At 35.9% G+C, this 13,504-nt stretch overlaps 2 protein-coding genes across 2 annotated transcripts; both read right to left on the bottom strand.

The window, feature by feature from the left end:
* Nucleotides 1-3,607: 3,607 nt before the first annotated feature.
* On the bottom strand, nt 3,608-4,592 carry LOC123557374 (heavy metal-binding protein HIP-like). The gene has a single exon (XM_045348811.2). It carries the CDS (start codon nt 4,578-4,580, stop codon nt 3,882-3,884), a length of 699 nt encoding a protein of 232 aa, XP_045204746.2. The 5' UTR covers nt 4,581-4,592; the 3' UTR covers nt 3,608-3,881.
* Nucleotides 4,593-5,789: 1,197 nt separating this feature from the next.
* On the bottom strand, nt 5,790-11,836 carry LOC128557091 (uncharacterized). The gene is made up of 2 exons (XM_053543734.1): nt 10,429-11,836; nt 5,790-6,188 (listed from the first exon to the last, which is right to left on the bottom strand). The coding sequence occupies exons 1-2, from the start codon at nt 10,637-10,639 to the stop codon at nt 5,806-5,808; spliced, it is 594 nt and encodes a 197-aa protein (XP_053399709.1). The 5' UTR covers nt 10,640-11,836; the 3' UTR covers nt 5,790-5,805.
* Nucleotides 11,837-13,504: the final 1,668 nt, after the last annotated feature.

Raw genomic sequence — 13,504 nt, 5'->3', positions numbered from 1 at the left:
CATGGCGACAACGAGGCGACAGCGTGACGGCAGTGAGGAATAACAAAACACAACATAGAGCAACGTGGCGACAACGTGACGGCAGCGAGGCATAACGAAGCACCGCATAGAACAACATGGCGACAACGTGACGGCAGCGAGGCATAACGAAGGACCGCATAGAACAACATGGCGACAACGTGACGGCAGCGAGGCATAACGAAGCACCGCATAGAACAACATGGCGACAACGAGGCGATAGCGTGGCGGCAGCGAGGTATAACGAAGCGCAGCATAGAACAGCGTGGCGACAACGTGACGGCAGTGAGGAATAACAAAGCACAGCATAGAACAATGTGGCGACAACGTGACGGCAGCGTGACGGCAGCGTGACGGCAGTGATGCATAACGAAGCACAGCATAGAACAACATGGCGAGAACGTGACGGCAGTGAGGCATAACGAAGCACAGCATAGAACAACATGGCGGCAACGAAGCGATAGCGTGGCGGCAGCGAGGCATAACGAAGCACAGCATAGAACAATATGGCGACAACGAGGCGATAGCGTGGCGGCAGCGAGGTATAACAAAGTACTACATAGAACAGCGTGGCAGCAACTGCAACGAGGCGACAGTGTGACGGCAGCGAGGCATAACCCGACTTTGATATTCGTTGTAACTTGCCAATCGTTTCACAGCGGGACTACAGCGAGGCAACAGCGTGGCTAATAGCCTATTACGTGGCTAGCGCCTGGCGACAACTTGGCACATTATGGCACCTGGTTATTAATGATGCTATAGAACGAAGGATATTCACGGACGAGTAATTGTTGTGTAAAATAAATGAATGCTCGAATCTGTTCTCTTGGCTCCATGTAAATGGTCGGGTCTAAATTCTTAACCGAGGTGTCGGAAGTCAGACGAAACGGAAACGGTCAACCATCCATGTAGATACAGCTCAAATTGTGGAAAAAAGTAAATGGTTACGAGACACTTTTCTTCCCACAGTCACACGCTTTTAAATATACAAAATGTACACTAAAATATACATACGTTTAAAAGCAGTCATTTGCAGATAATAAGGCACAAGTCTTGCTAGGTGGGCAGTTTGGGCTATTTTTGTCTCAAAATTTAGTGTTCTGAAAACGAAATTTTACTAAACGACGAAATCGGCAGGCTGAAGAATGCTAAGTATGTGGTATGAGTGATTTATAAATACATCCGCTACTATCTTCCCAGACATTTGTAAAATTGCATTTTTATGATTTTTTAGGCACTGATTATCAATGCATTATATACAGCTATCTAATTATACTTAAAAAATGGAAACAAGTTGTCCATTGAATAAAATATAATAAAATGTACATTATTCATTATCTTTTAGTATGTTCGCGGACTTTTCTGCGAAATCAAAATAATAAAAAAATCATGTTAACTTTGGAATAGATATAATTACATTTTTGTATTTGTATCAGTTATGTAATATTCTTTGTTCAAAAGTGAAAATTTAACAAAATACAGGCAATTTGTCATGAGAGGACAAGATTCATTTTAGCCTTGATTAGCCAACACAGTTTTAAAAAAATCAAATTGGGGAAAAAAAACAACGTTTTTGCTACCAGAATGTTTATTTTCTATAGTGAATTTAGCTTTTTTTAATCAAATTTATTATTATGTTCAAAACATGTCACTGAATATTGCTATAATCACAGATTTTTAAGAAATTGGGCAATTATTTTTACTTATTTAGGTTACATAAAAATGTTTTTAGTAGTGCGCATAGTCAAGGATTGACTATAGGTCCAGCTTCTTTCACAGAATTTATGGAGTGTCCACAGCTGTGCATACAGAAAGTATCAGATCAAAAAAAATCCGTTAAAAACTGAAGGTTTTGCATAGCTGTAATGTTAAAAAGTATTTTATTTTCGTCTGATATTTTCTTTGATAATGAATGAATTGTAAAATAGTGCATGCATTGTCATAAAACAATACTTTTAGGTGAAAGAAAACTTTGAATTACCACTATTTAGAGACTTTCTGTTTTAGGCCAATTTAGGGCATAGTGAACCTTCGCCTTTAACTATAAGACTTAAGTTGCTTCAGGTTTTGGGTTTCATTTTTGAATACCTGTCTCACATTGGTCATGCACTTATCTTGTATATACCTTAAAACGAATATGATGACATACTTAAATAATTCTTGAAATTGATTACAGTTTACACTGAAGTAGACGTAAAATTAAAAAAAAAAAGAAACCTTTCTCTAGCAAAAATCTCTAAAATATCTTTTACTATACAAAGTAGCCTTTTTGGATAAAACGTGACAATGATTAATGTTATCTTAAAATGAAAGTAAGTGTTCTACTACAGAATCAATAGAAACATGAAACTGGATGATTTATATTTGGCTATTGTAAAATAAAGAAGAAATGAACTAGATCCAGTAACTACGAAAGACCGGTGGTGACTTCGAACTTCATACTTCACAGTTCAAACTTCACACTTCACACTTCAAATATATAATGCTTAATACACATACAAATAATAGGAAAGTCTGAAGTGTGAAATTTGAAGTCTGAAATGTGAAGTCTGAAGTTTGAAGTGTGAAGTTTGAAGTGTGAAGTATGAAGTGTGAAGTAGAAAGTCTGAAGTGTGAAGTCTGAAGTTTGAAGTGTGAAGTCTTTTTCGGGCGTTTTTTTTTTCTATTTTTAAAATAACCTGGAATTACCGAGATTGGGCATAATGAAGTAGAATAATGATTATGGCTGAGTTACTTCTGACTCCAAAGGCGTAATTTGAATGAATATCGTAGAGTATAAAATTCTGTAAGAGAAGAAGATATTAATAAGGTTTTCCTTTATAAGTCCGTTTAAAAGTACTGTCACTCGGATGGGATAATTTTGAATCCAGTGGCATAACTTGAATACCTTTAATACTAGAAGACCGCTAGGTAATGCCACACACCATATATCTAATTTCTATGCCTTTCTGTTTTACACATGAAGATTTTTAAACATATTTTTCCTTTCGTTTACTATGGCAACCACATTTCTGCATTGAATGAAATTGTTTTAGCAATTTGTATGTGCGTCACCCATGTATCATTCCCGTGAGATTGTTTAAAAAATTATCCCAATAGTTTTTCTCAAGAAGATTTTGAACGGACGGACGACAGACAGTGAATTTCCCCTTATTTTTCGAATATCAACAAGTGATATAATCTAAACTCGAAAAGTCGTTTATTTTCCTAGAACATTCAAAATGTACACAATCAATAATACTTAAAACTCAAATAAGAAATGGCATACACATCTATGCCAATACACAATAAGCAGATGACGTCAAGTCACGTGATGTTTAATCTACGAAGTGCGAAGCGTGCAGTGAAGTGTGAAGTGTGAAGTCTGAAGAATGAAGTTTGAAGTGAGAAGATGAAGTGTGAAGTCTGAAGTGTGAAGTGTGAAGTATGAAGTTTGAAGTGTGAACTCACTACCGGTCTTTCGTAGTATCAAACACTACATATTCTATGCAATTTCAAAACCGCTATGTTTGCTTTATTTAAATTAGATAGTACTACATTTGTATTTCCTCATCTGTCCAATTCTGAAGGGGCTATATCAATAACTTAGAACTTTAATTACTTGTTTATTCTCATGTACAAATATGTAACATAAAACATTTAAAAAAAAGCTTGACATTCCTTTCATGTACATTCATACAGTATAAATCAAAACATTATTATTATGATGAGGACAAGATAAATTACGGAACACATTCATTAAACATTTGTCATACATATGCTGAGTTCATTGCCGTCATGCCTGTCAGATGGAAGATAAACGCCATTATTGTATACATAAAGTAATATATCAATATATCACAACTAACAGAATGACTGCACGTCTATACAGATGGAGTATGTCTAGGATCAAAGGAGGACGAATCTGCGCGTAAGAGAAACCCAGAAAATGAGCTCCAGCTATGGTGTATGTAGAAAGGCTTTGGTCCCCAAGATCCATGTTTAACCATTTTGACATTGTCTCCAGCGTTAAGATGAAGCACAGTCATATTACTTCCGGATCCATGATACTTTCCGCCTGAATATAGGAACATTTTGTCGCTACCGTTAACTCGGAGTGAAGTTTCGATAATTTTATCTTGTTTTGAGAGAATATTAGAATGAAAAACGTAATGGCCTGTTATGGGTGCTGTAAATTCACCATTTGTACTGTTGTAAGCGCTTCCAGTATTTGTTTCAACATCAGAAAACACGATTGTAGCCCAGGGCTCAATACTGTCATAGCTTTTAGATAACCGTGCATAAAAAGCCACGTTCTGTCCGTTCACAAGTTGGCCCATTTGTCCGTCTATTATTTCAACACTTTTCATCATTTCGCTCTGTACCTGGCGATATATGTTAATTTCACCCTCCAGTTTAGTCCTGCGGTCTCTCTCTTCGTTTAGTTGAATCTGCAGATCTGTTATATTTTTAATAACTGCTGACAGTTGGTTTGAATCACCGACAGGAACTGACTCCGAGACTGGTACTAGCAAAGTGATCGTTGCAATATATAAGAGCACACTCCTGACATTTACATTCATGATGTAACGAAATTGATATTCCAATAATGAATCTTAATGTAACTTATTTACAGACACTGTGCTTGTGCTGATTGCCGTTTTATAGGTTTTCTTGTTAAGTCGTGTCCAATTGTATTTTAAGAGGGCTTGTTATTTCTCAGAAATGTTATTAAAACATCAATCAAATAGACGTGTATCCGCTAAAGTTTACATCCGAGATCCTAGTTTCAAAATAATTGATGTACGTTATTATGTTTGTCGCACGTTTATCTAACGAATGAGTAACCCTTACTTAATTAAACTAGCAACAAAGATTGTCAAGAGAGGCTATAAACAAAGACAATTTACTTAGACTACATTTATTATGTTGCAATTTCTTTTGTGATACAATTAAGTTTAAAGATAAAAAAGGTTTGGCATAGTTCTGCCATGGCTGACTTTACAACCACAACGAGCATGGCGTTAAAACACTGAGAAAACTTTCTCACAATCTGAATAATTTGCATCCGGTACTGCGCTGATCCCCTAAGATGGCATAAGCCGGGGCAATATGGCAGAGACCGATAACTCCGGATAATCGGAAGATAGAATGAATAATAACATGCCGGATAATCGGACACTATGATTTTTTATCGCCGGATATCGGACGATATAAGATTCTCATACGCCGGACAATCGGACGTAATTTAAATGTACACCGGAAAATCGGATGATATCAGCTTCTCACACACCGGACAATCGGATGATATCAGAATATAGAACTTGTTGTCAATTTACTCGGGAAAATCTGAAGTAATTAATTGAAATCGTGTTTTAAATTTTGCAATGGTAATTTATCTGTTAAGAAATACTCATGAATAATTTTGAAATTGACAGCCATGTACATTGTGGTTGCATTACAAAACCGCGCTAGTATGCCAAAGCGTGACAGTCCAATCTAGCATGCAGACTGTCAAAGCTCCGCCAAAAACATATAAGATCTTTCACGTATTTGTAAAATTAGAAAAGCGGAGTAGCGCGGGACAAAAATGAGTCATACAAATGTATCACTGAATCTACTGAGGGTAACACAAAATATCAGTCTGACTAAAAGTAAACAGTGCATTTTGAATATTCGTCACCATAATTTCTATGCCTTTATGTGACAAGTGCACACCATCTGAAAAGAATTCTTGGTTATGCGTGATTTCGGGATATCTGATGTAACCACCTCCCGACTGCATACAGACTTTTGAAAGATCCGTATTTAATCTTTTCCTGGCTTTTTCCAGTTTATCGTGATTAACTTCGTTTCGGTAATATAGCCTCGGTATAATTGAGGACAAACAATTCGTGTTGATGGTAAAATTCTTAGAATGGATTCAACTGACTGTTTTAATTGAAGCTGAATATGACCCAAAGGAGCTTGTCCTAAACCATTTCCGCCGCAGTGAATAACAATTAAGTAAGGAAGTGGTTTATCAGTTGACATTTCCTGGATAAGCGGAAAGAGTTGATGTTCGCGCAAACCAGGCTTAAATTTCCACTCTACTACCCCTCCAATTTGCGAGAGACCAAGATTTTTGTCTGTTGCATGGTAAAATGCATCTCTCACCATGGAAGAACCAACTATCCACACATGGAACGTATCTAAGAAATTCAAAAAGTTAGATTATGGAACATATACTCATAATACCAGCAATTTGGTACCAGTTACAAATCGCATTAATAAGGCCTAATATAAGTTTTGTATGCCGACGATTTCCAGCGCCCGAGCTGTTTGATATATTCCTCTGAAAAACCCTTGTTGTGAAGATATGTAGCGCCGCCTATTCTAAAGGAATGACTCTGAAATCTTTTTAATGGGACCTCTAGAAATTTCAGTGACTTTTTCAAGATTGATTTAAATTGATATTGAGTAAGAGGTAACCCATCAATGTGACACAGGAATTGACCGTCACAGCCTGGGCGCATGGAAATGTACTTTTGTAGAACTACCTTTAAAGGCAAAGAAAATCTCCTATATAAGTGACCAACCCCCCCCCCCCCCCCAAATACCAGACTTTTTAATCCCCAATATACAAGATCCTGTCTGGTCCAGTCTGATAAGGGTCCATAAAACCCCTGTAGACTTGACATGTAGCCTAATTATTGTCAGAGAATCATAAATTTTATTGCCTACAGATAAATTGGTTATTTCCTGTGTTTTGCATTTTATTGATTAAAATGCTGGGTTTTGTTGTTGTTGTTTTTAGAATGTACACAAAATTATTTTAATTGATGTTGAGTAATGTCCCGACCAATTAAATAATAACTCTTATAGCGAAGCAATTCTTCTCACTCCTTAACAATTAAATAATTACTTAAAATTCAATAAAAGAAATTAAAAGTTTGTTTATTCAATGATTATGATCTTTTTATCAAAAGTAACAAAATAAAACCAGGAAAAGAAATGAGAATTGCTGGATTTTATTAGAAATTAAAGAAGCGTTCAGTTGCATTTTTAATAGATAAAATGGAATATGGACAGAAGGATTTTATATATTAAAAATGCATAATTCCCCTTGTGTTGTCTAAATAACGATTCTTTTCTGTATAATAAAATCCAGCAATAAAGAGATATCATTGTTCAAATTACACATAATTTATAATTTCTAAAAGCTATGTGCCTGAATGCATTTTTTGTATTTTGATTAAAAAAAAAAAAAAAAAAAAAAAAAAAAAAACAAGCAAAAAAAAAAACCGCATGGATGAAATTTAATTGTTAAAAACCTTGATTATTGAAAATATGAAAAAAACACTGTTGTATCTTATCACTTTGTTTATTTAGCCATAATTCAATCAAGCTTTCTAAACTCGTTATAAAGGTGAGAACTGAATTGCTATGCAGGTGAGAAATATCACCTGTAATTTATGTACTGCACAGTAGCTATACAGTAGCTTATTATGATAAACAGAAGCAAGTCTATCAATGGTCCAGTCTTGTGTATTGGCCCTTACCACCAATACGCAGACCTTATCATTCCCATAGGCCACATACCTGGCATACCAGAATCAGTGTCTTTAAAGATGCAGAAATTACTGTATCTAATGGAATTTTAATTAAAGAACCTAGACCAAACTGGTCCGTTTTTGAAACTGGTAGAAAGAATATAAAGGAAGTGTCTGTTAATCGAGCTCCTTTAAAGGGAAATGAAATCTCGCTGACTCTTAAAAGTCCATGAAAAGCTAATAGAAAGCCTGCTGAAAATAGGCATTGTTCGTATTGAGATGAACAAACGCAGCCCAGGCAACTTATAATTCTATGAAGCAGTGTAGGGTCAATAGGTTTGCGAACATCTTTACGACTTTGAATTCTTTTCAGACCTACAAGCATTTTTCGAACTATGAAAAACTGTGTTTCGTCATTAAAATTGTTAATTTTGTTAACAAAACTTATCGCCGATATGTGACTGCTTACAGTTCTGTATGCATATGACGGCATTGACATAAATGATATATATTCCATAATGTGTTGCAATGTAGGTGGCCACCTAGCTGTGTTGTAATTTAATCGCCTAAATTTATCAAATGAATTAAATCCCACCTGATAGCTTCGGCGAGTACTTGTTGACAAAGATCCTTCTTACAGCAGGAAAAAATTGTGCTGCAGAGATTGATGAAATCCTGTGGAATTGATAAAGGATCATGTGAAGCGTAATGTGGTAACAAAGTTAACAAACGAGAGACCTGTAAACGGCTAATGCGTCACATATCGCATTTTGTTTCGATGGAATATGTACTGCTCTTATTTGAATATTTTGTTGCAAAAGTCGTAAAACTAATTTCCTTAACAAAATCAATACTCGTTTATTACGAGATGACTTCTTATTTAAAATGTGAACAAGGCTTTGATTATCCGTATGAATAATAATTTTTTTGCCTTTCAATTTTTCAGCCCATAAATAGAATGCTAGTAGTATTGGAACGAGCTCCAGAAATGTTATATCTCTGAAAATGTCATCACACCAGGACAATGGCCATCTAAAACAAGTCCATTCTCCATCTAGATAAGTTCCGCACCCTAAGTTTTTATTCCCGGCTGCATCGGTGAATAAATTCATATCGCAGTCTAAAACCCAGTCTAAATTACTAAATACTGACACGCCCTTGTAGTGATCTAAAAATTCTAACCATATTTTTAAATTTTCTCGAATTGTATTTGTAATTCGGATAAAATGATAAGGTTTTTTAGCTTGTGACATTGCGATATATAGTTCACAGTTGAATGCTCTGCCTGATGGTGTTGCCTTAGTGAAGAAATTTAAGAGACCTACCAACGACTGAAATGTCTTTAATCGTACTTTTTTTGAAGAAAGTATTTCTTAAATAAACTTAATTTTGCTTTAGAGATTTTATCCTCGGGAATTCTAAATTCCATCCTGAATGAATCTAGTTCAATACCTAAATATGTAAGTATCGTGGTAGGCCCCTCGGTTTAATCCTCACTAAGCGGCATACCTATATCGTCACAAATGTGTCTAAAATTATCCATTAGATTTTGACATTCAGAGGTTTCCCTTTTCCCAAGAAAAATAAAATCATCTAAATAATGATCAAGAAATTTTGACTTTGAATAATTTGATACTATCCATTGTAACGATATTGAAAATTTTTCAAAAATAGAACAACTTATTGATGCACCCTGCGGCAATATTTTTTGTATCCAGTAATTGTCGTCAATTTTAATTCCCAATAAATTGAAATCAGCTGGTTGAACGGGACATAAATTAAAAGCTGATTCAATATCTAATTTTCCTAGTAAGGTTCCTGTTCCTAGCTCTTGAATCGTATCAATGATATGATCAAATTTTGAATATTGAACCGAACAATAACTCGGATCAATAAAGTCATTTACACTTGCCCCAACCGGATGGGACAAATTTGTAATAAGACGCCAACCTCCGGATTTTTTAGGAACAAGACCGACTGAGTTTATTCTTAAGTTTGAAAATGGTAAAACATTAAATGGACCCAGCATACGATTTAATCTTACTTCTTTGTCTATTTTTGCTCTTAATATATCGGGATGAAGAATGACCGATTTCAGATTATTTGAACAAATAAATTCACGCGGGCCAGAGTACTGGAGCGAAAAGCCATTTTTGAATCCGGACAGTAAAAATTGTTTTTTTATCATTTTCATAACCTCTTAACCAGTATTCCAGACGATCTGGCTTAATTGGCGTTCGGCCTATGTCTAATAAACGGTCGTGGAATTGGGAATCTTGTGACTTGACGAACAGCGGCTCTGGGTCTGAAATTGTTTACTGAATTTTGAGACATAATTTGCCGACACGAAATAAATGAATGTGGCCCCTTGCATTTTTTACACAAATGCTGATATGAGCAATTAAGTTTGCTGAAAAAACCTTTATTATTAAAATGAAAACAAGGCTTAAAAACCGGTTGAGATTGCTGAGTAGTCATAGTCAACAGCCAAAGTTCACCATCTAGCACGGACCATTTGCAAGACTGATACTGAGACAGTTTCCGCCTGAACAATTTGTCATAAGAAAGCCAACCAGTTATATTACGTTTAGCAGCTAACCTAATTGTATGTAAATACTGAATAAGATCAGCAGCAAGATGTGGTTTTTTCATAATCATTATTTGAACAAATATCAAGAAAGCATCTGTCCACAAATTAATGGTTGTAATTTCTTTTACATTCTGTTCATCTGCTACAGAAAGTTACCCTCTATAATTTTTAAAGATTGAGATATCTTGCTATCTCTATCAAGTAAAGTTTCTAATTGAATGAATTCGTTATTCCATATTTGTTCTTTAATTTTTTGCGGCACGTGCATGGCCATATTAGAACACACAGATTGTAAACAAAAAACATTACCTTCTGTAACAGGGTCAGGAGGTAGGACAGCTGACAATTGTGGCAGACAGACATCTTGGTTCACTACAGGGTGAGTCGAATCCATGTGTAATGGCCCAGTCGGTTGTGGCGCATGTGAATTTGAAGCACCGACTTCTTGAAAGGCTGTACCGTATTGTTGAGAATCTTGTTGGATGTTACTAGTACTGGCCTGAATGCTCTCCGTGTTCATCAGAGCAGGGTGTCCAACATAATTGTTGCGAAACTGTTCATTTCCCTGCAGATTAATCGGATTATACTGAACACTAGGAGAAAGAGGGTTTGTAATGCTGCTGGTCTGTAATTGTCCTTGATCATGTCCAGAAAATGGAGGAAATGTATATTGTCCTTGTGGAATACATGAACCAATATTAGCACTAGAAATGTTAGTGTTCTGAAGTTGTCCTGAACCATAGTGTTGTCCCGGATTAGCTGGAAAAACACCAAAAGCCGTACATGTAGAACTACTTATACTGGGAGAAAAAAGAGGGTTTGTAATGCTGCTGGTCTGTAATTGTCCTTGAGCATGTCCAGAAAATGGAGGAAATGTATATTGTCCTTGTGGAATAAATGAACCAGTATTAGCACTAGAAATGTTAGTGTTCTGAAGTTGTCCTGAACCATAGTGTTGTCCGTGATTAGCTGGAAAAAACACCAAAAGCCGTACATGTAGAACTACTTATACCGGGAGAAACCCGAGTGTCGGTGTTCTGGTATTGTCCAGACAGTCCTCTTATAAAGGAACCAGTGGTGGGGTAATTGGCAGATCCAGCACTGAAGTCTTGAGCATTTATTGTCTCTGAAGCGTGAAATTGTCCCAGATTAGAGCTACTTAAGTGAGAGTTCATGATTTGGTTATACTCCGTCGTAACCGGATGACTCTGTGCTGTTAATTGGCTGTTAATGGCTCTGGGTGTGCGCCTACGTGTCCTCCTGGTTTGAACTTGTGAGGCCACAATGGAAGTCTCCGCCCTACGGCGTCTGCCCCTGGATTGTCTCTTCGGCATTTCCAGATATGTAAATAAATTGAATGCAATGTTAAAAGCATATAGCAAAGGTGTGAAAATATGTAGATGTTTGCCACGGGCTCGGGTCTTTAACGGCCGATCTAGAGCTAAATCTGCTTGCCTACTCAGTATAAAAAATTTAAATAGAGAATCTAGATCTAGATCCTCTGTACTGTACATCTAAAATATTTAGAGTTTCTAAATAAATCAAGAGTATAACATCGCAGCTCATTTAAAACTTTATAGTTTAACAAAATTAAAAATAATAACCGAGACAAAAAATTTTCTGACCTGTATTCCTTGCTGGAATCTTCGAAAGAGAACGCTGTGACGTATTTCATGCATTACGTCAGCAGGGGATAATCACTGCTGATAGCTTTACTAAACAAGGTCGCTAACGTTGTCTTCCCCTCTCGACAATGACATACATTTCAAGACAGGCTTTAAATATATGTGACTATTATTTTCGGGCCGCCCCGGCGGGACGATATTGCGACAGGAATTTCATAGAAGTCCGAAAATCTCGATTGTGGGTTAAAGGCTGAACACCACTAAATCCGGCTATTCTTTATTATATATAAAATCCACTTACTTTATGACGGTTTTTTGACATTTTCTTGCATATCAGATTTTCAGAGACTAATGTATACCCATAAAGAACTATATCGCTACTTAAGCAAAACAAAATGAAAAGCGGATGTTAACTTTTATGTAAGAAAACTACAACAACAACCAAATACAATTTACACTGTCACATAAACTAATTAATATCACATTCATTCTTGGACAAATACCCCTTAAAATAGATATTGCCTTAAGGTATTAGGCCCATAATAGAGTACCTCAATTTTGAAGAGTATTCAATTCCTACCATGAACCTACTTTGACAGCAATTTTCAGGGGGCGTCGGTTCAAGCCCCACTGGGATCAACTATTGTTTTCCTTATTTTCCTTTTTTCTAGTAAGTTTTTAATTCTTTCAAGACTTGTTATTGAATTATTGTACAAAAGTGGAAAAGAATTCGTTTGGTAAGCGATTTCTAACTGTTCAAAGTGAATTTACCTCTGAAACAAAAGGGGTAGAGTTAGACTTCTTTAAAAATACTGAGTTACATGCGGTAAACGTTCTCTTTTTGCCCTCATTCTTTAGATTACATATTGTGGAAGAAATGTAGGTAGGTTTTACTTCCGCCCTGAGGTTATTTTTTAATGAAGTGAGCAAAATTCAAAACAGACACGCAGGATTTGACCTTAATTTTTCAATGTTGGTATTAGAATTCTGTCTCATTAATTAAATCCGTTTACTTGAGGCACCCTAGAAACAAGAGCACCGCCTTGCGGGTGCTGACGCTCATCTGATTTTTTTTTGTATAATAGAAATATTGTCCTACCTATGATTTTCTAAGTCTAAAAAGGGCCATCATTCTTGCAAAAAGCAGGATAGAGTTATGTTTCTTGATGTACAGTGTCCACTTATGATGGTGAAAAACTGTTGCAAGTTTTAAAGCAATAGCTTTGATAGTTTATGAGAAAAGTATACTTAAACATAAAACTCAACCAAGAAAATGATTTTCTAAGTCCAAAAGGGGCAATAATTATTGCAAAAAGCAGGATGGAGTTATGTTGCTTGCTGTACAGGGTCAGCTTATGATGGTGAACAAGTGTTGCAAGTTTCAAAGCAATAGCTTTGATAGTTTAAGAGAAAAAGTTCACCTAAACATAAAACTTAACCAAGAAATCTGATATTTTCTAAGTCCAAAAGGGGCCATAAATCTTGCAAAAAGCAGGATGGAGTTATGTTTCTTGATGTACAGGGTCAGCTTATGATGGTGAACAAGTGTTGCAAGTTTTAAAGCAAAAGCTTTGATAGTTTAGGATAAAAGCTGACCTAAACATAAAACTTAACCAAGAAAACTGATTTTCTAAGTCCAAAAGGGGCAATAATTCTTGCAAAAAGCAAGATGGAGTTATGTTTCTTGATGTACATGGTCTACTTATGATGGTTAACAAGTATTCCAAGTTTCAAAGCAATAGCTTTGATAGTTTAGGAGA

The sequence above is a fragment of the Mercenaria mercenaria genome, chromosome 5 (assembly GCF_021730395.1).
Source record: "Mercenaria mercenaria strain notata chromosome 5, MADL_Memer_1, whole genome shotgun sequence".
Taxonomy (NCBI): domain Eukaryota; kingdom Metazoa; phylum Mollusca; class Bivalvia; order Venerida; family Veneridae; genus Mercenaria; species Mercenaria mercenaria.
The sequence above is the reverse complement of the archived record's forward strand: the minus strand, read 5'-3'. Positions and strand labels throughout refer to the sequence as shown.